The 27,296-nt window shown below is 47.3% G+C and overlaps 1 protein-coding gene across 6 annotated transcripts; it reads left to right on the top strand.

Moving 5' to 3' along the window:
- The first annotated feature begins 137 nt into the window (after positions 1-137).
- On the top strand, positions 138-26,046 carry AMDHD2 (amidohydrolase domain containing 2). Of its 6 annotated transcripts, XM_030545581.1 has the most exons (13): positions 140-273; positions 1,104-1,222; positions 2,873-2,977; positions 3,673-3,809; positions 8,266-8,405; positions 9,079-9,133; positions 10,183-10,395; positions 15,312-15,400; positions 15,898-16,042; positions 17,154-17,261; positions 18,001-18,069; positions 21,554-21,655; positions 22,073-23,198. In XM_030545581.1, exons 3-13 carry the CDS (start codon positions 2,892-2,894, stop codon positions 22,159-22,161), a joined length of 1,233 nt encoding a protein of 410 aa, XP_030401441.1. In that variant the 5' UTR covers positions 140-273; positions 1,104-1,222; positions 2,873-2,891; the 3' UTR covers positions 22,162-23,198. The 6 variants fall into 6 exon arrangements, with proteins under 6 accessions (XP_030401444.1, XP_030401446.1, XP_030401442.1 ...); XM_030545584.1 differs by lacking the exons at positions 21,554-21,655; positions 22,073-23,198 and adding an exon at positions 25,912-26,046 and having other exon boundaries at positions 138-273; XM_030545586.1 differs by lacking the exon at positions 10,183-10,395 and having other exon boundaries at positions 139-273.
- Positions 26,047-27,296: the final 1,250 nt, after the last annotated feature.

Below are 27,296 nucleotides of genomic sequence, written 5' to 3'. Positions count from 1 at the left end.
TTCCCATCATGGCAGCCCCTCGCTGCCGATCACGTGCTCAGGGGAACCGCGCCTTCCTACCCCTACCCAATCAGCTGAGCAGACTCACGTGACCGTGCGCTGCGGCAGCAGGAGCGGGCAAAGCCGTAGGGGTAAGGTGGGGACCTTGCCCCCGCGTCGGGGGCAGTGTGGCTGGGCGCGGACTGAGCTGCCTCACACCCCGTGCACCCGCCCGCCGCCCAGTTAGAGCCCGGAGAACCGGGCCCGGGCTGAGCTGCCCGCGCCCCCGGCCCGGTAAGAACCCACGGAAGCGGGGCCCGGGCTAAGCTGTTTTAAGAACCTCCATTCTTCTCCTCCTCCAGCTTCCTGCCCCCTCTGGCGGGGCCTTAGGGAGCCGGGAGATAGATATGAGCTCAGCTGAGCTGTACCTCCCAGCCACACCAGTTTTCTGCCAGTGCTGCTCCTGGCTACGCTACCAGAGCGATGGGGTGCCAGCGAGGAAGCATGGACTGAGCTCCTTCCACAGTACCCTCTCTGTGCCTGTCCCCAGCTCTGTCTGCTGCTGGCTTCTCACTATGCTGGCTCTTTGCAGAGACACTGTCTACCTCTCAGTGCCTGGTTACAGAGGGGGTGGTATCCCCCCATAGGACAACAGTAATGAGACTTGCGCTAGACTGCATAATCTCTCTCATCTGCCTAGCTGCATATCTCTGAAAAGAAGAGCTGCTGCAATGCCACTGAAAGTACCTGGGGGACCCAAAAATATGGAGAGTGGCAAAAGAGAATAAAGGGGCAAGGATTATCTTTTCATTCTTTGTTGTCAGTGCTAGCCCAATGTGGCCCTGATGTCTTCTAGGGCCTCTAGACTGTACTGTAATACAATAGTAAGTAATAATGGCATTAGCCTGAAAGTATCAAATTCTATTAATAAGTAGTCTCTGACAGGTGTAAAGTTTGTGGTAGGCTAGCTGATTTCTTTGATTCTTTCCCCAGTGCAGTGTAGTGCTATCATGTATTCAGTTACTACAATAGGAGTGTGGTCTAACCCACTGCCAAGGAGTGGGATATGCAGAGACTCTCTGCTTTCATTTCCACTGTGTTATACTTAACAATTTCTTCCACAGGTACCAGCAGCCTGTCAGTGCAGTCCTTCTCCAAAGTAAGTATGGGATGCTGAGTGAAAGGTGCAGTTTCACAAGCTGAAAAGGTTGAAGAGCTCAGATTGATCTTCCCAGGAACTGAGGTTAGTTGAAAAGAAATCCAGTGATTTCTATTCATTGTCCTCACTCTCTGTGCTTGACTTTCCTATGGTATCATGTTGTGTTTCAAAATCATAGCATTTGGGGCAGTTGGGTTGCATTGTCAGCTTCTACGTCCAATCCTAAATTGGAGCATCTTACTTCATTATTTCTAGCAGCCCTTAGGGGTATTAATATGTTAGTAAAAGGTCTGTTGTGGTCTTATCTGAAGCTCATTGAAGCCTGTGAAAAGTCCCCCATTGATTTCAGTGGACTTGCATCAGGCCCGTAGCACTTCCATTTAGTATGACCAGATAGCAAGTGTAAAAAATCAGGACAGAAGGTGGAGGGTAATAGGCACCCATGTAAGAAAAAGCCCCAAATATCAGGACTGTCTCTATAAAATTGGGACATCTGGGAACATCTACTTCCATTAGACTCAATTTCAAGGACATCTAGACTGGCCATTTTAAATCTTGCCTGGTTGAAATTACTCATGATTTGCCCACAAAAGTGTGTATTTAACCAAAGAAACCACTCTAATTTGGTGTAACTATTGAAGGGTGTTTTAAGACATGCCTGGATCAATTGTTTGTCAGCAGAGCTTTAGGATTTGGGTGCTTCTAAACAGAGACTCATTTGAAACAAAACGTGTGTTAGTGACTTAAAGATTCCTCTTCTTATTGCCTCCCCTTTCCCCATCTCCATCCTCCTATGCTGCTGGACAAGTGGAGTCAAGCTGCAACTGTGAAGGTCCTGGTGGAGTTGCAGACACCTGAAACCTTTCAGTGGGGAAATGCTCTAAATAAATAAGGAGCCCTGAAGCAATTAGACCCCCCACCTATCAGGGCATTTTGTGTGCAGTTTGACAGAGATCAGGTTATTTTCTGTCTTTCTCCAAATATTTATCTCTAGAATCCAGCATGGTGAGCAACTGCAGCCTAAGGGCTCTGAGTAACTGTCCCATCCGCTGTTCCATATGGATGAGCCACTGCTTGGAGCCTCATTCTTCTTAGCATATGCACAGTGTGCCTCAGATGGCATATAACCAGGATTTATCAGTGAATTTGGGCCACTGGTTGAATCTTTAGCTTCCCTGGCCTGGGCTTGGTACTGATGGGGAGCATGACATGAATACTGATCCATGCCCTCCAGAGCCTCATTAACTTCATAAGAGCTCCATGCAGGTTTACGAATCTGTGGAGCAGCTTGGAAAATCATGGTCCTGGAAGTACAGTAAAACGAAAGAGCACAAATATTCACTAAATTAAGTTGTCTCTCCTTGCTTTTCCCACCCCCCTTTTTTTCCTACTTCCATCTCCATCACATTATCTCCACTTTTGCCCCACAGTTATTTATTTGTCATAGTAACTCTCACAGGCCCCAATCAAGATTAGAATCCCATTGCGCTAGGCATTATCCGAACTCTCTGATGATTGTTGCCCCATCTGGCTGACCTCTGTCTACTGTATTCTCACTGGTTTTTTTGTGTTTTTGCAAAGCAGCACCTCCTTGCTCTCATTCTGCACCAACCCGCCCCTGAGTCTCAGCCCTGCGTGCTAACCACCTTTCATTTCTCATTCTTCTGTCTATGCCTCTGTGAGGGTTACTGGAAGTATCCCATCCTCTGCATTCATTCCCCTTCCCTGTTTCAGGTGTTTTCTCAAAGTCCCGATGATGCCGTCTAATAAGTCTGTCTCAGATGCTCCAATCTTCCAGTTCACTAACTGCAGGATTCTGAGGAGTCACCAGCTGCAAAGGTGAGCAGATGCATTTGTTTGCCCTGGGATGGCTGCCTGCATACCAAAATGTGCTCCTCCGATGCCGTGGAATGCTAGGTATAGAAAATATTGGACCTCTGAGTGCTCTTCTTTGAAAAAACCAGGCCTGGGAGTTGAACCTATGCAGATCTCTTGCATGGCAGCAAAGAGCACCAACCACAGGGCTGCTGGTTCTAACAATACCCCAACTTCCCTCTGTTTTGTAAAGCTGCAGTTGTTCCCTGTAGCAGACACCAAGAGGCCTCAACTATGTGTTAGGCTGCCACCTAGGTAACAATCAGAACCGGTGTAAACTCTTACCAGGCTCATTTGATCCATACTATCCTCTTCCCACATCTGTTCTCTGCAGGGAGAGAGGAAGGACCCAGAGGATGCCAGCCCTCCCAAGGAGACTGTATAGGCATTGTTCATGTTGGGGTGGCATATGGGAAACATCCTAGAGGTGACACATGCAGTTCCCTGGGGCGGGAGTGCCTGGTGCTGATTTGGTTCTTGCCCGTGCTTGCCATAACAGCACATGGTGGGTTAGCTGCCAGTCCCCGTGTTGGGGTGGTCTATGTGCTGGGTTTCCTAATAGGTAAAGGGGGACTGAATAGTGTGGAAAGCAGTCCGGGCCCCTCCCCTGCTGCTGGGAGGAATGGTTGATCTTTTATTCTGCGTGGTTCTTCTGTCAGGGAGGATTTGTGGGTGCGAGAGGGGAAGATCCTCAACCCAGAGAAGCTGTTCTTTGATGAGAAGGGATCTGCTGATATTCAGCTGGATTGTAAGGACAGCATCATCGCCCCTGGATTCATTGATGTGCAGATTAATGGTAAGGCATTCCAGCTGATCTAGGGCAGATCTGAGTGAGAACCAGGCTCCATGTGTGCCACTTAGAAACAGACTGATGAGTTCCAGCACAAACATGTCCCCCCACCCCCCGCCCTTTGAACTCTGACTCTGAAAACGGACTTTGTTGAGAGATCAGCTGCATCAGCAGATAAGATTTCCATATCTTCTAGTTTAGCAGTCTGTGGCTGGCTCTCTGTTTTAAGGCCTTGTCTACACTGTACAGTTTTGTTGGCAAAAGGCAGCTTTTGCCAACAAAACAATGGAGGTGTACACACTGCAAAGCTACTTTTGGTGCAAAACTCTGCTGTTTTGCCAATAAAATATAACCATCTCAACAAGAGGCATAAAGCTTTTTGTAGCAAAGTTAAAGTGGCAAAGACCCAGTGTAGATGATGCCGTTCATTATGTCGACATAATTGACCACCTCCTGTATCCCACAATGCCCATCATGACCACTCTGCTCACTGTTTTGAACTTGGCTGCCCTACAGGCATGTCTCTCCCCTTTCAAAGCTCCGGGAGGCTTTGATATTCCTCAGCCTGGAGAGCTCACAGAGCTGCTGTAGGAGAATGTGGAAGGGATCCCAGAACCATAGGCATGCAGACAGAGCGGCTGCTGCTGTGGGGAGGGGGGAGAGAGACAGCTGTGCTGTGCAGAGCCAGGAGGGAGGGGATGCCCCCTCCCAGAGCAGGGGGCTGTTATGGGGTGTGTGTCTCCTCTTCTGGGATTGGTTGCTCAGGTTGCTATCTAAACTTAAAGGGACAGCATGCAGACACACTCTCTACCAACACACACACACTTCCCTAACACACATGCTGTCTCTCCTGCCCCCCCACCACACACTCTGTCTCTCACACTCTCCCTCCTCTCCCATATATACACTGTCAGTCACTTTTCAACTGAAATCTAGTAGGATGCCCATGGAACATAGGATTGAGAAACCTGCATCATGTGACGCTGTACTTGTCCCATGAGGCATTGCAAACCTTTCCCAAAGCACCCTGTGGCCAGTTACACAGTGGGATAGCTACCCTCAATGCACTACTCTCTGTGTTGATGCAAGAGCTGCTAGTGTGGATGTGCTCTGCGGACACAGGGAGCATAGTCTGGGCAGGCAGCAGCAGTTTAATTAAAGCAGCATAACTTTTGTTCACAGTCCGTGTCTATACTAGAGTTTTAAGTTAGGAGGTAGCAAAGCCATGTGGGTTGCCATTGGGAGAATTGTGGAGATGAACTGGGTTTTGAGGAGGATCTGAAGGACAAAGTGTGGCATAAAGGATCAGAGAGGAAGGATGGTCCAGTGGTTAGGGCACTAGCCAAGGACCTGGGAGACTTGAGTTAAGTCCCTGCTCCACCACAGATTTCTTGCATTGTCTTGGGCCTCTGTGTGCCTCCGTTCAGTGGGATCAGAGCCTTAACCTGCTTCACAGGTGTGTATAAGATTAAATGAATAACAGCTCATGAGGTGCTCATATAATGTGGGAGTGGGGGCCAGGTAAGTACCTAAGAAAGAGTATGGGGCAGTGTGGGGGAATGAAATAGAGGGGTCAGGCTCCTTCTGATGAGTTTGCCTGTTTGCCCTTGGGGATTAGTTCCCAGGACTGCTAGTGCAATCAGGTACACCACATCTCATAGACTCATAGACTCATAGGTCAGAAGGGACCAATCTGATCATCTAGTCTGACCTCCTGCACAAGGCAGGCCACAGAACCCCACCCATCCAATTTTATAACAACCCCTATCCCAGGATCGAGTTATTGAAATCTTCAAAATTGGTTTGAAGACCTCAAGCTGCAGAGAAACCACCAGCAAGCGACCCGTGCCCCACGCTGCAGGGGAAGGCGAAAAACCTCCAGGGCCCCTGCCAATCCGCCCTGGAGGAAAATTCCTTCCCGACCCCAAATATAGCGATCAGCTAAACCCTGAGCATGTGGGCAAGAGTCACCAGCCAGCACCCAAGAAGGAATTCTCTGCAGTAACTCAGTTCCCATGCCATCCAACATCTCCCCGCAGATCATTGAGCAGACCTATCTGGTGGTAATCCAAGATCAATTGCCCAAATTAACAATCCTATCATAACATCCCCTCCATATACTTATCAAGCTTTGTCTTAAAGCCAGGAAAGTCTTTTGCCCCCACTACTTCCCTCGGAAGGCTGTTCCAGAACTTCACTCCCCTAATGGTTAGAAACCTTCGTCTAATTTCAAGTCTAAACTTCCTAATATCCAGTTTATACCCATTCGTCCTCGTGCCTACATTAGTACTAAACTTAAATAATTCCTCTCCCTCCCTAACGTTAACCCCCCTGATATATTTATATAGAGCAAGCATATCCCCCCGCAGCCTTCTTTTGGCCAGGCTAAACAAGCCAAGCTCTTTGAGTCTCCTTTCATAAGGCAGTTTTTCCATTCCTCGGATCATCCTTGTAGCCCGTCTCTGAACCTGTTCCAGTTTGAATTCATCCTTCTTGAACATGGGACACCAGAACTGCACACAGTATTCCAGATGGGGTCTCACCAACGCCTTGTATAACGGTACTAACACCTCCTTATCCTTGCAGGAAATACCCCGCCTGATGCATCCCAAAATCGCATTTGCTTTTTTAACAGCCGTATCACATTGGCGACTCATAGTCATCCTGCTATCAACCAGCACCCCAAGGTCCTTCTCCTCCTCCGTCGCTTCCAACTGATGCGCCCCCAACGTATATCCAAAATTCTTATTATTAATTCCTAAATGCATAACCTTGCACTTTTCACTATTGTATTTCATCCTATTTCTATTACTCCAGTTTACAAGGTGGTTCAGATCTTCCTGAATAGTATCCCTGTCCTTCTCTGTGTTAGCAATACCCCCCAGCTTCGTGTCATCCGCAAACTTTATTAGCACATTCCCGCTCTTTGTGCCAAGGTCAGTAATAAAAAGGTTAAATAAGATCGGTCCCAAAACAGATCCTTGAGGGACTCCACTAGTGACCTCCTTCCAGCCTGACAATTCACCTTTCAATACGACCCTCTGGAGTCTCCCCTTTAACCAGTTCCTTATCCAATTTACAACTTTCATATTCATTCCCATCTTTTCCAATTTGACTAACAGTTCCCCGTGCGGAACCGTGTCGAACGCCTTACTGAAATCTAGGTAAATTATATCTACCGCATTTCCTTTATCTAAGTAATCCGTCACCTTCTCAAAGAAGGAGATCAGATTGGTTTGGCACGATCTACTTTTACTAAATCCGTGTTGCAATTCGTCCCAATTACCATTGACCTCTATGTCCTTGACTACTTTCTCCCTTAAAATTTTTTCCAAGACCTTGCATACTACAGATGTCAAGCTAACAGGCCTATAATTACCCGGATCACTTTTATTCCCTTTCTTAAAAATAGGAACTACATTAGCAATCCTCCAATCATACGGCACAGCCCCCGAGTTTACCGATTGCTTCAAAATTTTCGCTAACGGGCTCGCAATTTCACGCGCCAGTTCCTTTAATATCCTCGGATGGAGATTGTCCGGGCCCTCCGACTTCGTCCCATCGAGCTGTTCAAGTACGGCCTCTACCTCAGTTGCGGTAATATCCACTTACATATCCACATTCTCGTTTATCATCCCTCCATCATCCCACGGTTCACCAGTCTTATTAAAAACTGAAGCAAAGTACTTGTTTAGATGTTGGGCCATGCCTAGGTTATCCTTAATCTCCATTCCATCCTCAGTGTATAGCGGCCCCACTTCTTCTTTCTTTGTTTTCTTCTTATTTATGTGGCTGTAGAACCTTTTACTATTGGTTTTGATTCCCTTTGCAAGGTCCAGTTCAATGCGGCTTTTAGCCTTCCTCACTTTATGCCTACATGTTCTGACCTCACCAAGGTAGCTTTCCTTACTGATCCTGCCTTTCTTCCACTCCCTGTAAGCTGTCTGCTTTTGTCTAATCCCCTCTCTGAGTTGTTTGGCCTATGACTCCTGCCCATGGTTTTTTTCCCCTTTCTCGGGATGCAGGCTTCCGACAGTCTCCGCAGCTGCGACTTAAAGTAATTCCAGGCCTCCTCCGCATTCAAATCCACTAATTCCTCCGTCCAATCCACTTCCCTAACTAATTTCCTTAACTCTTTAAAATTAGCCCTCGAGAAGTCAAAAACCCTAATCCCAGATCTACATTTGTTTATCCTTCCATCTAGTTTGAACTGAATCAGCTCATGATCACTCGAACCAAGGTTGTCCCCTACCACCATTTCTTCTACGAGGTCCTCACTGTGCAACCCAAAATCCTCCCTCACCCCACTTGCTTGTAGCGCTCCCCTTATTCTCAAAGCTAATCTTCAGTTGCACATTATATTAGGTATCATTTACAGTCCTGCCTCCAGAGCTGGCCTCCCTGGTTTCTAGACCCAATTGCCGTGTCACCACTTGCTGTCCTTTTTTCCTTTATGGTGCAGGGGGCTTTGGGGTGGATTTCTCCTTAGCCGTGGATGACGTCCAATCAGGGATCTCTCTGGTGAGTCAGAAGATTCTCTCCCATGGCGTGACCTCCTTCTGCCCTACCCTGGTGACCTCCCCGCCATCCGTCTATCACAAGGTAAGGGGAGCCCCACAGGGCACCAAAACACTCACGGCAATGGAGATGGCACCTTTGGATCAGGTGGCTAAGACTTGGGGGCTGCACTACAGAAGTGAAGTGTATGGGCTCTGTGATGGCAGCGGCCTGTTGGGAAGGGGAGGGAGTGTGAGGAGCTGGGTTCTAAACCCAGATGGCTTCTCTGCACATTTAGGCAGCTGATGCTGCAGTATTCCCAGGGTCCCATGAGACAACTAATATAGGGCTTGGGACCTGCTTTTTCTCAGAGCGCAGTGTATTGCAAGTCATGCACAGTGTATCGCAAGTCATACACAGTGATCTGTTTTGGGTTCTTTTGAGAACCGGGAGCTGGGGTACATGGGACCACAAGAGAGTGGGTTCTGAAGTAGTGTCCCCCTCCAACAGAGATTAACCCTTTCTGCTAAAAACCAACACATCAGTCTGCCCTGCCACTACGAGAGCTGCACAGGCCATGCCCAGCAGGAAAGCACATCTAACCCTGGGGCCAGTTTTTAACATTCCAGTAGGGATAGTTACCTCTCTCTCGCTGCCCTGGGGTCAAGCGGGTGAAATAGTTCCCTTTGGCACTCATAGGCATTATGCTAGGGGCCCTAATAAGAGGCAGGCTGGGTACCGTGTCTGTGAGGCTTCTAACACGTCCCCATCCTTCTAGGTTCTTCCTCAGATCAGCATAAGAAATGGAGGGCCTCATGGAGCTGGTATCCTGGGTAAGTGAACAGCAAGGTCCTGTCCTCTTGTCCCCTCTCCTCTCTGCTGTGAGGGGACTCGCTCCTCTGTGGAGGATGGAGAAGCAGCTGCTGTGGAAAGCATTCACTGTGGCTGGGAGTGTTGTCCCATAGGGAAGTGGGGGTGGGGTTGAGATTTGTACTTTGTGCAAGGCCAGGTACAACCTGGCCATGACTCCCAGAGATCTCTGTATGCTGGCTGCCATGTTCCTTCTGCAGCTCCACCCCATGGCACTTGCTACTGCACTCCTCTCTGCTGGGCTCTGCATCCAACATGTCAGCCCTGCTGGAATTGGGCAGTGTGTGACAGTGGGTCACTGAGTGGGCAGACTGCCCATGCTGGCAATGATGCCATCTCTCATGCCATGCTGAGGAGAGCAGCCCAAGGGCCTCCATCATTCTGAGGAGTAGGGAGATCTCTGCCTGAAAATTGGGGGTGAGGCACTTCGGGGTAGGCCGCACCTTAGGAACCTTGCTTTGGTCTTTAAAACTGAGCTGCTGGCATTTGGGGCAAGCTCGTTGAGGTGAGGAGAGTGGGAAACAGGCAGTAGGAAGGGGCTGTGGGGAGGTGTGGGCTAGGGCAATAAAGATTATAGGTGCCAGCAGCTGGTGAGGTTAAGTAAAGCCAGGCAAGAGTGGGATGGTGAGGGGAAGGGTCTGGGGCAGGGGATAGAGCAGGATAACAGTTACAGGGCAATAGGGTGACCAGATGTCCCGATTTAATGGGACAGTCCCGATTTTGGGATCTTTTTCTTATATAGGCTCCTATTACCCTCCCAGCCCCATCCCAATTTTTCACACTTGCTGTCTAGTCAACCTACAAGGAGATACGAAGAAACCTTGACTTTCTCTGCAGCCACCTGTTTTTTCATTCTTGGAGCCAGCTTGACAGGGAGGGGGATTGGCAAATTGCAGGGTGGGGCTGGCCAGGAGAGGGGATTGGCTGGGCTGAGGTGGGGTGGCCGGTGTCCTCACCATTGGGGTAAGAAAGGGAAACAGTTGTGGGTATTTTTTCTCTCCCTGGTGGGCAGGGGCCCATCTGGAGGGGCCTTTCATAAGCAAGGAGAAGAAGGGGGCGCACCCAGAGCACTACCTCAGCACCTTTGAATCAGGAGCTTTCCAGGACCTGCTTGCCACCTACAGGCACCTGGACTGTGTCCGGATTGTCACCCTGGCCCCTGAGATGAAGAGGAGCAGTGAGGTGATCCAGGAACTCACCAGACAGGGCATCTGTGTCTCGCTGGGTAAGGGTGTCTGCTGGCTAGGGCCTGGTAGGCTATGTGGGTGGGTCTGGGTAATCCCTTAAAGGCCCAATCTGTTTGCTCACATTGCTCACCCTGGGCCTAATGGTCTGTTCTGTCACACTGGTCTCGTGCCAGTGCTGGTGCATTGAGGTTAATGGAGTTACTCTAGCAAATCAGGCCACTGTCTGTAGTGCATATTGCATGCAGTGTGTTCAAGCCAACATGGCTATGAGAACCCTAACAGCTGATTGTCCTTCATGTGGGAACGAATGATACGGCTAGATTCTCGCTGGAACGTATCAAGGGAGACTATGCCAAACTGGGGAAGATACTTAAGGAAATCGAGGCTTAGATGATCTTCAGTGGGATTCTGCCTGTTCCTAGAGAAGGACAACAAAGGTGTGACAAGATTATGGCGATCAACAGATGTCTCATGCAGTGGTGCTATAAGGAGGGCTTTGGGATGTATGGCCATTGGGAAGCATTCATGAACAGAGGACTGTTCTCTCGGGATGGACTTCACCTGAGGAAGGAGGGAAATAGATTTCTAGGATGGAGGCTGGCATAACTGATTTAGAGAGCTTTAAACTAGGAATCTGGGGGACATGGTTGGGAGATGTCCAGGTAATCTGCATGCCAGAATGTAACATTGAGAGGGAAGAAAACAAAGTAAGAAAGGATACAGCCATGGGTAGAAGAATGGACATTAGGAGGAAGGGTAGTGTAGATACCAGTCTAATAGGTGATTGTGGTGGTAGAATGTCTGTTCCTAATCAGGTAAAGAATGTCAATGAAGCCAAACGGCAAAAATTAAGATGTTTGTACACTAATGCGAGGAGCCTACGTAACAAAATGGAGGAACTAGAGCTACTGGTGCAGGAAGTGAAACTGGATATTATAAGGATAACAGAAACATGGTGGAATAGTCGTCATGACTGGAGTACAGGTATTGAAGGGTATGTGCTGTTTAGGAAAGACAGAAATAAAGGCAAAGGTGGTGGAGTAGCATTGTATATCAATGATGAGGTTAACTGTAAAGAAATAAGAAGGGATGGCACGGATAAGCCAGAGTCTGTCTGGGCAAAAATCACATTGGGAAAGAAAGCTACTAGAGCCTCCCCTGAGATAGTGCTTGGGGTGTGCTACAGATCGCTGGGATCCGATTTGGATATGGACCTCTTTAATGTTTTTAATGAAGTAATCACTAATGGGAATTGTGTGATCATGGGAGACTTTAACTTCCCAGATGTAGACTGGAGGACAAGTGCTAGTAAGAATAATAGGTTCAGATTTTTCTGGATGCGATAGCTGATGGATTCTTTCACCAAGTAGTTGAAGAACCAACAAGAGGGGATGCCATTTTAGATTTGGTTTTGGTGAGTAGTGAGGACCTCCATAGAAGAAATGGTTGCAGGGGACAACCTTGGTTCAAGTGATCATGAGCTAATTCAGTTCAAACTAGATGGAAGGATAAACAAAGATAGATCTGGGACTAGGGTTTTTGATTTCAAAAGGGCTAACTTTAAAGAATTAAGGAAATTAGTTAGGGAAGTGGATTGGACTGAAGAACTTGGGAATCTAAAGGTGGAGGAAGCCTGGAATTACTTCAAGTCAAAGTTGCAGAAACTTTGCATCCCAAGAAAGGGGAAAAAATTCATAGGCAGGAGTTGTAGACAAAGCTGGATGAGCAAGAATCTCAGAGGGGTGATTAAGAAAAAGCAGAAAGCCTACAAGGAGTGAAAGATGGGAGGAATTAGTAAGGAAAGCTACCTTAGTGAGATCAGAACATGCAGGGATAAAGTGAGAAAGGCCAAAAGCCATGCAGAGTTGGACCTTGTAAAGGGAATTAAAACCAATAGTAAAAGGTTCTATAGTCATATAAATAAGAAAACAAAGAGAAAAAATGGGACTGCTAAACACTGAGGATGGAGTGGAGGTTAAGGATAATCTAGGCGTGGTCCAATATCTAAACATACTTTCCCTCAGCCTTTAATGAGGAGCTTAGGGATAATGGTAGGTTGACAAATGGGAATGAGGCTATGGAAGGCAGATATTAACACATCCGAGGTGGAAGCCAAACTCAAACAGCTTAATGGGACGAAATCAGGGGGCCCAGATATTCGTCATCCAAGAATATTAAAGGAACTGGCACATGAAATTGCAAGCCCATTAGCAAGAATTTTTAATGAATCAGTAAACTCGGGGGTTATACCATATGACAGGAGAATTGCTAACATAGTTCCTATTTGTAACGGGAAGGAGGGGGAGGGAGGAAGGAGAAAGTGATCCAAATAACTATAGGCCTGTTAGTTTGACATCTGTAGTATGCAATGTCTTAGAAAAAAATTTGAAGAAGAAAGTAGTTAAGGACATTGAGGTCAATGGTAATTGGAACAGAATACAACGTGGTTTACAAAAGGTAGATCGTGCCAATCCAACCTGATCTCCTTCTTTGAGACGGTAACAGATTTTTTTAGACAAAGGAAATGCAGTGGATCTAATTTACCTCGATTTCAGTAAGACATTTGATGCGATTCCACATGGAGAATTATTAATTAAATTGGAAAAGATGGGGATCAATATGAAAATTGAAAGGTGGATAAAGAACTGGTTAAAGGGGAGACTACAACAGGTCGTACTGAAAGGAGAACTGTCAGGCTGGAGCTAGGTTGCTAGTGGAGTTCCTCAGGGATCGATTTTGGGACCGATCTTATTTAATCTTTTTATTACTGACCTTGGCACAAAAAGTGGGAATGTGCTAATAAAGTTTGTGGATGACACAAAGCTGGGAGGTATTGCTAACAGAGAAGGACCGGGATATCATACAGGAAGATCTGGATGACCTTGTAAACTGGAGTAATAGTAATAGGATGAAATTTAATAGTGAAAAGTGCAAGGTGATGCATTTAGGGATTAATAAGAACAACTATTGTTATAAGCTGGGGAGGCATCAGTTGGAAATAACAAAGGAGGAGAAGGACCTTGGAGTATTGGTTGATCACAGGATGACTATGAGCCGCCAATGTGATATGGCTGTGAAAAAAGGTAATGTGGTCTTGGGATGCATCAGGCGAGGTATTTCCAGTAGAGATAAGGAGGTGTTAGTACTGTTATACAAGGCGCTGATGAGACCTCATCTGGAATACTGTGTGCAGTTGTGGTCTCTCATGTTTAAGAAGGATGAATTCAAACTGGAACAGGTTCAGAGAAGGGCTACTAGGATGATCCAAGGAATGGAAAACCTGTCTTATGAAAGGAGACTCAGAGTTTGGCTTGTTTAGCCTAACCAAAAGAAGGCTGAGGGGAGATAGGATTGCTCTTTATAAATATATCAGAAGGATAAATATCAGGGAGGAAGAGGAATTATTTAAGCTTAGTACCAATGTGGACACGAGCAAATGGATATAAACTGGACACTAGGAAGTTTAGACTTGAAATTAGACGAAGGTTTCTAAACATTAGAGGAGTAAAGTTCTGGAACAGCCTTCCAAGGGCAGTAGTGGGGGCAAAAGACATATCTGGCTTCAAGACTAAGCTTGATAAGTTTATGGAAGGGATGGTATTATGAGATGGCCTAATTTTGGCAATTAATTGATCTTTGATTATTAACAGGTAAATATGCCCGATGGGATGTTAAATGGGGTGGGATCTGAGTTACTACAGAGAATTCTTTCCTGAGTGTCTGGCTGGTGAGTCTTGCCCACATGCTCAGGGTTTAGCTGATCGCCATATTTGGGGTTGGGAAGGAATTTTCCTCCAGGGCAGATTGGCAGAGGCCCTGGAGGTTTTTAGCCTTCCTCTGCAGCATGGGGCACGGGTCACTTGCTAGAGGATTCTCTGCACCTTGAGGTCTTTACACCACGGTTTGAGGACTTTAATAACTCATACATGGGTTAGGGGTTTGTTATAGGAGTGGGTGGGTGAGATTCTGTGGGTGAGATTCTGTGGCCTGCATTGTGCAGGAGGTTAGACTAGATGATCATAATGGTTCCTTCTGACCTTAAGTTTGAATTCTCCTTGCACAGAAAGGCTTAAGTATCTAGCTGTAGCCACCTTAAATGGGACTGCTTTCTAGAAAGTGCGGAATACCTGCCTTCTGAAAACTAAGGCCTCTTACTGTGTTTCAAGTTACACACCCAAAAATGGAGGCATCTCTGGAAAGTTTAGCACAGTTAATTTTTTTTTAAATGGAAGTCATGTGTGCAGAGAACTCCCTCCCCTCCCCCCCCCGATAATTTAGCAGTGGCTGTATTTTTCTCATGTTCTCCTCACAAGCTCCCCTTTAGTGCTGAGATCAAGGATAGAAAAACGTAACACCTCCCCTGAGTTGTTTCTCTTTGGGCTGAAATTGATGAACCATGCAAAAGAAGGGTTTATGCAGAAAATCTGTATATAATTAGCCATAGCATTTGCTGCCTTACAGGCCGTATAAAAGAAAAATCCAGAAGGGCAAATTTCGGCCTCCAGTGGGATTCAGGGCCCCTGGAAAGGGCTACGGTTCTTATCTTCATTGAGCAAAACAAAAGCTCATTCCATCACTTTAACAAAGCCCCGAAGTCTCGTCAGCACCTGAAGAAGAGCTCCATGTAAGTTCGAAAGCATGTCTCTCACCAACAGAAGTTGGTCCAGTAAAAGACCCACCTTGTCTCTCTTCTGAAGTCCTTGGAAGCCATGGTACACTGCAGTAGGGATCCAAATTCATCTCGACCACTGGCGCTGGAACTTCCATGCTCCAGCTGGGTTCTGAATGGGGCTGTCAGAACTGGAGTGTAGCATGATTGAATAATAGGTGGATTTTCAGCAAACTTCTAGTGATTTGTGGACTGAGCACACTTGCCCCTGAGCGTTACTGGAATAAATGGAGAGAGTAAAGGGGGAAATAGCAAGAGAAGTCACCTAGTGCTCTTTATTCGCAGGACATTCTGTGGCTAATCTGTCTCAGGCAGAGGAAGCTGTCCGGCATGGTGCTACTTTTATCACCCATCTCTTCAATGCCATGTTACCTGTAAGTAGCCGAGGGAGCCCACTGCCTGCCTGCTCACTCTGGCTTGTCTTCTCTACAGACATTTATTCTCTGCCACGCATCTGGGTGGGTTGTCAGCAAGGGGAAGTGACTCTGGGTCTAAATGCACAAGCCCCTATTGCCAGAAATGAAGACACAGCTCTGTTAGCGCATCAAACTTTTTACATGGGCCAGCCACCACTAGTGGGAGATAAAGTGCCACCTCGAGTGGGTCTGGGTTATAGCACCATGCATGCCTCTTCATTGTCACTACGTTCAGCTGCTGCATTCATGGCAGCACCCCCTAGCCAGGGCACTATGGTGACCAGACAGCAAGTGTGAAAAATCAGTTCGGGGGTGGGGGGCAATAGGCACCTATATAAGACAAAGCCCCAAATATTGGGACTGTCCCTATAAAATTGGGGCATCTACAGGGCACTGGCGGCCTGTGGGTTTCTTCATGGCAGGCATCACACCTGTTTTCTCATCTCTTTGCACAGTTCCACCATCGCGACCCTGGGATCGTGGGGCTGCTGACAAGTGACCAGATTCCTGCCAGGCGGAGGGTGTTCTATGGCATGATATCAGATGGGATCCACACCAACCCTGCGGCTCTGAGAATTGCACATCGAGCACACCCCAAAGGTGAACCACTGGGGATCCCCTTGGTCTGGACAGCAGAGCACCTCTGAACCCAAGTGTTGTGCCTATCTGGATTGCTTTTCTCCTAGCTGACGTGCAGCATCCTCCTCAAATGGTACCAGATAAGATTACTCCCACTTAAGAATGGTGTATGTCAGGGGCCTGGCTGGCTCTGGATAGTGGGAGCTTTCACCTCTAGGTTACTGATTTCAGACCAGTATGGCTTGTGCACCATTTGCTGATCACATGGTGCTGGTTTCCCCTCCTTGTTCCTGCTAAAAGAAGCTGAAAACCCATGATTCATTGCTATTGTTTCCATGTGAGCAGTTGCTGTAGCTGCCCAAAGGCTGTTCTGTGGTCAGGAGTGTGAGGAGGAGCAGGCTCCCAGACTCTCTCTGAGGTATGGCCTATGCTGTCAGGGCTCCCTCCAGCTCCCAAAGAATGGGTATCTGCATAGCACACGGTCATGGACAGTGGGGGTGCACCCTTGTTGACCATCTCAGGAGAGATCCCTGGAGAATGTCCCAAGTTCTTGCCCTGGGGATGAGGCCTCCCAGCTTGGGGGAGGCCCATTGGTAGCCCTGTGGGAGGCAAAGTGTGGCTCTGTCACTGCTCATGCACTACCTGTTCTGCGGATAACCAGAGAACTTCAGGCACCAGGGCACCCCTGCACCCTTCTCCAGTGCTGTGTGAAAGGAATCCTGTGTGTCGATGGCCCCTCATGAGTAAAGTCCAGTGTCATTCCCCACCCCTTGCTGCACTTACACGTTCCCTGTGGCTCCAAATTACCCAGCTAATAGCATGGTCCTTCAGCTCAAATCTCTGTGTCACCTGCCCAAAGCTTTGTGCTTGTCTTTTGAAACAGTCTGGCTTCTCCCCGCTTCTCCATCTTCTTTTCCTCCCCACTTTCCTAAGCTACAGTCAGCCCTGCATCCAGAAGGCGCAGTGCTCTCAGGAGAGTCCTCCTTGCTCGGTCACAGACATCCTGACTGCTGCCATTACCACTTCCAGCAGAGCAAAATGCCTGGGACTTTCACCGAAGAACTGCAGAGAAACCCCTTGCAAAGCTGGGCTGAAGGCTAGAGCTAACGTGGCCCCTCCTTGTCTCTCTTAGGCCTGGTGCTGGTGACAGATGCCATTGCGGGAATGGGGCTGGCCCCAGGGAAGCACACCCTGGGCCAGCAGGTGATCGAGGTGGACGGACTGAACACGTACATTGCAGGTGAGCACTCCATACACAGCCCGGTCACCTTCAGCCTCCACCTAAGTCCATGTGTGTTTTAAGGCAGATCCCTGGGCCTTCCAGATGGCTCCACTGGCTGCAGAGCAGGTGTGAGCCCTGTGTGTCCTGATCTAGCAAAGGCTGGCAGTGCCATGAGGCAACCCTCTGTCCCTTGGCCCAGAAGGGAGTGCCCTTTGGCTGTGTCTCACCTGCTGCTGGCTGATTGAAATCCTGGCTCCTGGTAGTGTGGTACCTTGTAACGGGAAAAGCTGGGGAGGACATATGAGCAAATGGTGCCACATCTGAAGTTGCACTGGGCACTGCTATGAGACACGCGCTCTGCCATTATGGGAAATCTCCTCACACTGTGTGGGACAATAGCATCTACTTCATCTCCCATTAAAGCCCAACCCTCTCACAGGGTTGTGGTGCCCATGAAAGTGAGGTGCCAGGAGCACAGGGCACAGTCAGGCATGGGGTGAGCAGGAGCTAGCCATGCACCTCTAACAGCCTGTAATTTCCAGTTCAGAACCTCCCTCCAACCATACTACTCAATCCTGCCCTGTCACACCCCCTGCAACCTCAGCCTGTTGCCGAAATCTGCCATGGCTTCTCTGGAGCCGAGGCTGAGAGGCCTCAGACTCATTCCACTTGTGGAATGGGATTGTAACCCCACGAGGACCGTTGTTGTTAGATGGCTGGTGGCTCTGCTCAGTTTCCTGTCTTTTCTCCCGCTCAGGGACGAAGACCCTGAGTGGCAGCGTAGCAACCATGGACTCCTGTGTTCGGCACTTCCTGGAAGCCACAGGTGAGCCCAACTCACCTACTGCTCTGCCTGCGGGCTCTGGGATGGAGCACAGTGCCCCTTGCTGTTATCACTTCTCCTAGGGCCAAAAGTCTCTACACATATCCAGAGAGCGTAGGAGGGAGATCCTCTCCCCAGACAAGGCTGGCTGTGGCATTCTTTCCAAGCCCTCTTGAAGTCCCAAGTCAGCTAGCAGGCAGAGCCGCAATGGGTGCCAGCCAGGGAGAGATTAGGCTTTACTCTTACCACAGTGAGAACAAGTGAGCTTCTCCGTAGTCACAGGTGCAAAGGGGCCAAAGGTGAATAATCTTGTCCACAACTTCTGATTCCTCCCTTCCTCCCTCCAGCCACGCTGCAACTGCTCATCCCTCTCCTGCAACCCCTCTGGGCCTTTCCCCACAAGCACCATCAAAGAGTAACTATTAACAAGCTATGTCTGAGTTGCTCACACGTGTGTCCTTTCTGTCCCCAGTGGTTCAGGAAAGTGTCCATCTCTCTGTATGAATGTTCACTCTGCTCCCTGAAAAGGGGGGTGGGGTGGAGACGGGGATTACCAGGCTGGGTTGGGATCTGTCATATTAACTTCAAGGGTCAGAAGAGATAAAATGTTAAACTCTTCCACTGTCCAACATAAAATGAGTGATGCAAAGAGGTCCAGGATCTCATATCCGGGGCCTTGGTGTATTCAATTTCTTGGTAAACACGCAAAAGCACTCATTCTAAAGCTGAATGTTTATTGATCAGGAACAAGAAATAAAAACAAGCATTTATACTGAAACTGAAATTGAGTGATTATGCAAAACAAGCTTAATCAAACCCTTTAAAGTCGCACTCTTTTTGGAGAAAAATAGTAGTCTCATTTTCAGAACAACCTTTCTTTGAGAAAAGAAAAGGGTTAAATTTACATTCAGTCCTAGTGTGAAAATGGTATTAATTTCTCCTGTGTCTGACAGACCTACACAAGGTGGAGGGGAGATAAGACAGAAAAGGTGGGGAATGTATGGCTAGGATGGGTTTGATCAGAGACTCCCTTGGGACTGTCACCTAATGTGCTGAGACTACCTCTGAGCCCCTTTTCTCTGCCACTTTGGGCCTCCAGAACACGATCTTGTTGAGACAGACACCCCAGTCTACTCCAACACAGACCCAGGGTCAGAATCACGCACCCTAAAGCTGCAGACTTAACTGAAAATGGCTTAAGAAATGCTCCTGTCTCTAGCAGCCAGACACCCAGCTCCCAGTGGGATCCAAGCCCCAAATCTGTTTTACTCTGTATAAAGCTCATACAGGATAAACTCATAAATTGTCTGCCCTCTATAACGCTGATAGAGATCATAGCTATTTGCTCCCCCTGGTATTAATTGCTTACTCTGGGTTAATTAATAAGCAAACGTGATTTTATTAAGCATAAAAAGTAGGATTGAAGTGGTTCCAAGTAATAACAGACAGAACAAAGTAAGTTACCAAGCAAAATAAAACAAAACATGCAAGTCTAAGCCTAATACATTAAGAAACTGATTACAGATAAAATCTCATCTCAGATGTTCCAGTGAGCTTCTTTCACAGACTGGACTCTTTCCTAGTCTGGGCCCAATCTTTCCCCTGGTACAGTCCTTGTTCCAGCTCAGGTGGTAGCTGGGGGATTTCTCATGACCGCAGCCCCCTTTGTCCTGTTTCACCCCCTTTTATAGCTTTGGCCCAAGGCAGGAATCCTTTGTCTCTCTGGGTTCCCAATCCCACCCCTCCTTCTAAATGGAAAAGCACCAGGTTTAAGATGGATTCCAGTATCACGTGACATGGTCACATGTCACTGGAAGACCTCATTCTTCATTACCCACAGGCTGACCCCCATGTCCACAAGAAGGCTTGCAGGTAAATAAACCATCTACAGACAATTGTCATAGTCAATGGGCGCCATCAAGATTCCAAACCACCATTAATGGCCCACACTTTGCATAATTACAATAGGACCTCAGAGTTAAGTTCATATTTCTAGTTTTAGATACAAGAACAATATGATACATACATACAAGCAGGATGAACACGCGCAGTAGATTATAAGCTTTATAATGATACCTTACAGGAGACCTTTTGCATAAAGCATATTCCAGTTACATTATATTTACACCCATCAGCTTATTTCCATAAAATCATATGGAGTGCAACATCACAGTGTCTTGTGTTGATGTCTTTGGAATCCTGGATGGCTGGTCAGTCTCAAATGGATGCTTTTGGCTGGCAGGTTGACCACAGCCCCTGTTGCTTGGACCCTGGTTCACTTTCCAGTCAGGGATGTCATCTGCTTGGATCTTTTCTTCTTAGATGGGGCAAGACTGTGGTCAGCTCATCTCACTGTGCTGATGCAGTGCAGCTGATTTCAGGATGATAGAAAGCCAAAAGAATAAGAAATAGGACAGGAGGAGGGATGATGTGGTGAACAACATGAAAGGAAGGGAGACAAAACAGGATCTTGTGCATCTCTGTGATGCTGGCTATCAGGTATCTCCACTGAGGACTGGGTGTCATAATGCTGTGATTATTTTCACCTGAGTTCTGAAAATGAAGTTCTTTAATTGAGAGCAAGGCCAGCTGGCATTCTGCCTGGAAGAAAGTATTTGTCTGATCTGCTCCTTCTATCTTGGGGGGGCAGGAGAGGAGCTGAGATGAGGGGGGGAGGGATAGCTCAGTGGTTTGAGCATTGGCCCCCTAAATCCAGGGTTGTGAATTCAATCCTTGAGGGTGCCATTTAGGGTCTGGGGCAAAAATTGGGGATTGGTCCTGCTTTGAGTAGGGGGTTGGACTAGAGGAGGTCCCTTCCAACCCTGATATTCTATGACAAGGTGGGGTAGGGGAGAGAGTCTATTTTCCTTTAAAGGATATCCCAAAAGGAGAAATGTTGGTGGCATAGTTCATCCCCTCACATTATTTTCTCTACCAATTAGACCCAATATCCCTCAAACCAATTTTGGTCCGTTAACTTCTGGTTCCACATCTTCTGTTTTTACCAAGGATGATTTCAGCACAGTCTTTGAATCATACCATCAGGTCTCCTAATGTTTGGACTAACCTAGCTTCTTTGTCTGATTCTTTTGCACTTGTTTATAATCATTTATTGGCAACTTAACCTATTGTTCGTGGTTAATTTCCAAGTAGGGAAAAATTGTTAGTTAGCATGTTGTCTTATATAAGAGCTTTCACATGCTTTGTACATTTCATCTTCCCGCGGGGGTAAATGTTATGGGCCCAGTAGTCACAAGACTCAGCATGTCTGATTTCAGCATGTGGCTGGTTAGCAGCCAGCAGCCCCTTGCTGTTCCACTTCCCACAGAGATGGCTGTCAGTATCTTGGCAGGACCCTGACTCATCTGGCACCTTGCTCCAGCAGCCCTGCCTTGTCTGAAGGGCTGCCTGGTGTGGGAAGCAGCAGACAGGTCCTGAAAGAGGATGTCTGTTAACTGCCCTAACACGGTGCTGTTCTTCCCCAAAGGATGCACTGTGGAGACAGCCTTGGAGGCAGCATCCCTCCATCCTGCCCAGCTCCTGGGAATTGAGCACCGAAAGGGGACCCTGAACTATGACAACGATGCAGGTATCAGCATGATGGCAGGTTGATGCACCACTTCACCATTCTCCACAGTGTCGTCTGGTGGCTGAGGCTAGGGCTGGAGTAGCAGTGAGCTCCCCAGCCCACGATCACCATTCCCCATGGGGGTGACTCCTAGAAGAAGCTGAGGCTGACATACCTATGAGCTCCCTCACCACTGGGGCTGCTACACCATTCCCTACAGCACCTCCTACTGATACAGCCTGGGTAGGGGCAGTTCTACCACCATTTGGGGTATGTGTCTTATTGCAAATCCTCTGCAGTCTCCATGGGTATTGGAATGTCTCCTCCATCAGCAGGAAATGTAACTCTTACAGTCCTTTTCCCCTGGCAATCCCAACAGATCAAGCACCCCTCCTGCTGCCTCTGATTCCTGCTTCCTCTCTCTTCTGTCTACTGCAGATTTCCTGCTGCTGGACGACAGCTTACGGGTGCGAGCCACGTACATCGCAGGTGAACGGGTCTGGAGTCAGGACACCTTCACTATATGAAACCAGAGACTCACTTGGGACTGGCAGTACTCCCACAACCCTGGTGCCAACTACCAGCTCCCCCAAGCCCCATGCTCAGTGGTCACTGGCAGCTGCATTGTCCTCTCTTTCTCTCTCAAAGAATGCTTTTTTAAGACCTTGGTGTTTCTTCCTCCTGTGTCACCCTTGAAAGTACCAAAGAACTAAGTGTTCCAGAGCAGCTCTTGCTTTCAGTTGCCAGACCTGCTTGCAATGAGTTTTTCAGCTCTCTGCTAGACAAGAGGTAAAAGAGTAGGTGGAGTTCTGCTGCTGGGATCACTCTACAATGGAGCCACCTGCAGGACGAGGTGCCTGTCTGTCTCTGTCCTCTCTCTCTTGAGCACTGGATTTGAGCCCTGCTGTAGAGGGAAGGGAAGCTGCTCCATATGCTGTTCTGTGTCAGTGTGCCCACATAGGCCTATGTGCATATCACAAAACACACACACACTAACTACACTTCCCCGAATAGGCCTCTGGTTGTGCCCTTTGTCTCTCACCATGGGGCCTCCTAATGCCAGAGTGTCGACTTCTCAATGTTCGTCTGTCATTTTCTAGAGAAATCCCAGTGGGCTTGAAGCAGCTCTGCTGACAGCCTGCAATCTGGCTGGGAGCCTGGGGTGGGGGCGATGACTCTACCTGGCACTGTCAGTTACGGGCCGTGAGTTCATGTCGCACCCTTGATGGTCCTGTACCCTGAAGCAGAGTACTCACCACCTTGCTCAGGCCGTGGGCAGCCTAGTGCCTTGTATTGCTCCCTGGGATGAGACTCTCACCACCAACTTTCCTCCTGGGCTGAATCCTCAGGGCTGTGTACAAACCCATGAAAAGCAGGAGCTGCTGGCTCCTCATGCTATCTTGCTGTGTGGGCAGTGATTTTGTCTGCTGGGTGCATGGACTTCGTTCTGCAACAGAAAGCAATGTTGTTCTTGAACTATATACACATGCAAAGTGAGTCTTACAGGCTCTAGTATATATTCCCATCTGTATTAAACTAATATGGTTGGAGAGCTTCCCGAGGACTCTGCACAGCTTGCTGGTCTGTTGGTTTCTATGTGTCAGTGATGAGGTGAGATGCTTTTGCTGTAGAGAATGTATCCAAAATGGCAGTGATGTAACTGGACACCATTCCATGTTGAGGTGCGGGGTTCCCTCCGGGTTTATATCCTCAACAGAAGCTCTACATGGGATTAGATGATTGCTTATCTACTCATTCTCATAATTATCTTCACTTGATGTGTCAGTTAGCTTTCTGACTCTATAGAAGACTGAGAGAGTTTCCATTCCAATCCTGATCTTGATTCTGAACTTACCACCAAGAAAATGTGTCTGAAATGCCCGCTCATAGGTAGAGGAGACCATGTCTGAGATACTTCAGGTCAATTAGACAATGATAGGACTTAAACTGTGGTGAATCTCAGCAAGTTTGGCATTCATAAAAAAACCTTAAATCTGGTAGGTTTCAGTTAGGTTTGTTCTTCCTTACAATATCTTTTTATAAGTTCACTGGAAACAACATCTGATTGAGCCCTTATTGTAGCTGTAACCCCTGCTGGCATCACTTGTCTCCTCAGAATTTCTAACATCTGCTGCCTAGATGAGCAGATACTCTGCCCTCCCAGACTGCAACATTTGAAGATGTCAAATGTTGTGCTAGTGTGTTCAGCACTCTGGGGTTCCACATCTCACCAGTGGCACTTCTGAAGGCCATGGAGCCTCTGAATAAAAATGGAGGAAACTTCAGGACAAAAGAAAGTTTGATAAGACCTTAATTTTGAGAATGTTTTACTTATTTTTTTTTATTGAATAAATGTTATAGATTTAAGTGCTCAAAAGATGGTATAAATATAGTCTGACTTTAGGAATGAAGTGGATCAGTTATCCATTGCAGAGGATTAACAATAGTATATGCACATATGATTGAAACTCCCCCATGCCCACCCTTTCATGTACATACACAGTATGGTGTAGACTGAAGTGTGTTAACAGCCTGGAGTTCAGACTGGTAGTTGCTGTCTGGTGGTCACTGTGGCAGTTCCTTTCCCCCCCCCCCGTGGTGCAACCTGGAACTGGGGTACCGCTGAGCCCTTTATTTTACCAATCTGGGTTCCCTCTCCCAGTACCATTGTGACAAGCTGCAAAACCCTGACATCCACAGGCAGGGGCCACATCCAGCTGTGTTCATGAATGTTCTGGCCAGCCACTACATGAACCACCAATAGTAATGTTGGCTCCAGCTAAAATACCCCCAACCCAGGACCCTGGAGCTGTACCGTCCTGCACTGGTCCAAAAAGCCTGACTAGTAGAGATTACAATTATCCAGTCTCTCTCTCCCTTAGTGGAGAGGAATATGCACAAATCTTTAACCTATAACATTACTATAACAACGATTGTTGTTATGATAGTATTATAGCAATGCTGAGATTTTTCCCCCCAGACACTTCACTCACACTGTCTTTAGGTAAAATATAAAATAGATTTATTAACTACAGAAAGATAGACTTTAAGTGATAGAAAACAGATTAAAGAAGATAGCTTAAACAAAATGCAATCTAAATCTTATATACTACATGGTATTTGAATCAAACAGTGTCTCACCCTGTTAGAATCATAGAAGATTAGAGTTGGAAGAGACCTCAGGAGGTCATCTAGTCCAACCCCTTGCTCAAAGCAGGACCAACACCAACTAAATCATCTCAGCCAGGGCTTTGTCAAAACCTCTGAGGATGGAGATTCCACCTTACAGTACAAGCAGTTTGTAGATGTTTTATACACAGGCAGGAATCCTCTCTTCCAGCCTGGGACCAGCACTTCCCCCAGTTCAATCTCTGTTTCAAAGGTGTTTCCAGGTGTTCTCTTGGGTGGAGAGTGAGGCCTCTTGGTGATGTCACTTCCCCCTTTTGTAGTTTCTTCCATAGGGCAGGAACCCCTTTGTTCCAAGCCAAGTTCCCAGCCCAGTTTGTGGAAAAATACAAGTACTAAAATGGAGTTCAGTATCCCGTGATCTCATCACATGCCCTTGCGTGCTTCACTGAGTCATAGCAGGGGTCATTACCCATATTCCAGATAGAACTTCCTGAGGAAGGTCCATCAGATGTAGATATGCTTCTTCCATGGTCCATTGTGAGTTGTGTTCTTTGATGGGCCATTCAACTTGAATAGTTCCTTCACAATGCTGGCCAGACTAGAAGTAAAGCTTTGTGGGTGTTACCCAGAGCAAGCACATTTGAAATACAGATGCATAGTCAATATTCATTACTCCAGATACAAATATAATACATGCATACAAATAGGATAATCATATTTAACAAATTATAACTTTTCCATTGACACCTTGTGTGATACTTTGTGCAAAGTATATCATAATTATGTCAATCATAACTCAATGGTGAATATGGGGTGCAGAGTGTCCAGTCGTTGGTGTGTGTCGATATGGGATGGTTGAATTGAAAATGAGTATGTTCAGAGGAGTTAGTGTGCTCTGGTGACTGAATATTTGGAGAGCAGTTTTGGTGAAGGGAGTGCCTTTTTTAACCTAGTTCCTTTGATTTTTAGGAATTGTGTTTTCTGACAGGAAATCCACTGGAGAAACCTGAATTCTCAGTTAACACAGGGTTGTGGTTTTGTGTGGGGTTTTTATTTGGGTGGGGGTGGGGAATAAATAGTAAAGGGATAGACTAGTCTCTGCTTTTGGAAGTAACCCTGAAGCTGTGTATATGTGACATTTCCCTCAGGTGGTATCCGGACTGGTGATCTGCTAGGTCACTCTAGTCTTTGACTCTGGAAGCCAGCTTTACCCTGCTCTACTGTGAGAACCCCCACTCCCGGGCTGCTCACACACAGCCTCTGGCATGTAAGCTGCTCCTTGGATTGTGCAACCAAATGGCACTAGCCAATATCTCCGGTCCCAGACACAATCCTAGGAACCTCCATCTTGCAGTGTCCAGTTATGCCTGCTGGACACTGCAAGCTTATATGAGTTTGTCAGTTTAACAAAGAAATTGATATGCACCAGGCTTGTTATCCCAAGGGGAGTCTCTGACACACTTCAAACCAAATGCTCTGCTTCAGGTAAAATAAACAGATTTATATCTACAAAGATAGATATTAAGTGATTATAAGTCAAAGCATAACAAGTCAGATTTGGTCAAATGAAATAAAAACAAAACGCATTCTAAGCTGATCTTAACACTTTCAGTGCCCTTACAACCTTAGATGCTTCTCACCACAAGCTGGCTGGTTGCCCTTCAACCAGGCTCTCCCCTTTGATCAGTGCTTCATTTGCTTAGTGGTAATGTCTGTAGATGGAGGTGGAAGAGAGAGGAGGAGCATGGCAAACCTCTCTCCCCTTTATCAAGTCCTTTCTTCCCTCTTGGCTTTTCTTCCCCCACATCCCCTTCAGAGTCAGGTGAGCCTTGCCTCATTGCACTCCCAGACTGACCAAAGGAAGGGGGTGACTCACTCAAGAGTCCAACAGGTCCTTTGTTGTTTCGTAGACCAGTGTCCTGTGTTCCTGTGAGGCCGGGCTGGGTTTGTCCCATGCATGCCCTGATGAGGTGTGAACTGTCCCGCTGCTTCTCCCTGGGCTTGCTTTAAGCCATGAGGACATATTTTCAGCCTCATAATTATATACATGAAATTACAACCTATAACATTACTATAACAACGATTGCTATAATACTATCATAACAACAATGCTCAGTGCATCATGAGCCTTCTGAATTGACATGACAAACTTTGCATTAGATACCACACAATCATAAGGATGAACATGAGTGTGCCGGGTGTTCCCCTGAGGTACAGAACATGACGGTATACACTACCATGGTAAGTTGACCTAAGTTGCGCTACTCCAGTTATGTGATACGTGCAAAGAGGGGTGACAAAGGAGTGTACCTCAGTCAGTAGGACCCAGCTGCTGGAGTACATGCAGGTGGGTGGGGGGCAAGCCCACACCCTGCACAAAACGCTGCTTTTGCTTGACACACCCCTTTACCCTGGCACCCACAATGGACACTCTACCTGGCTGGCCTCCAGCACAGGCCCTGACTCGGCCCCATCCACACCCCGCGTCTCACCTGCAACGTATGCCTGGTAAGTAACCCCCTAGGAGCCCAAT

Source organism: Gopherus evgoodei, unplaced genomic scaffold, assembly GCF_007399415.2.
Source record: "Gopherus evgoodei ecotype Sinaloan lineage unplaced genomic scaffold, rGopEvg1_v1.p scaffold_38_arrow_ctg1, whole genome shotgun sequence".
Classification (NCBI taxonomy): Eukaryota; Metazoa; Chordata; order Testudines; family Testudinidae; genus Gopherus; species Gopherus evgoodei.
The sequence above is the reverse complement of the archived record's forward strand: the minus strand, read 5'-3'. Positions and strand labels throughout refer to the sequence as shown.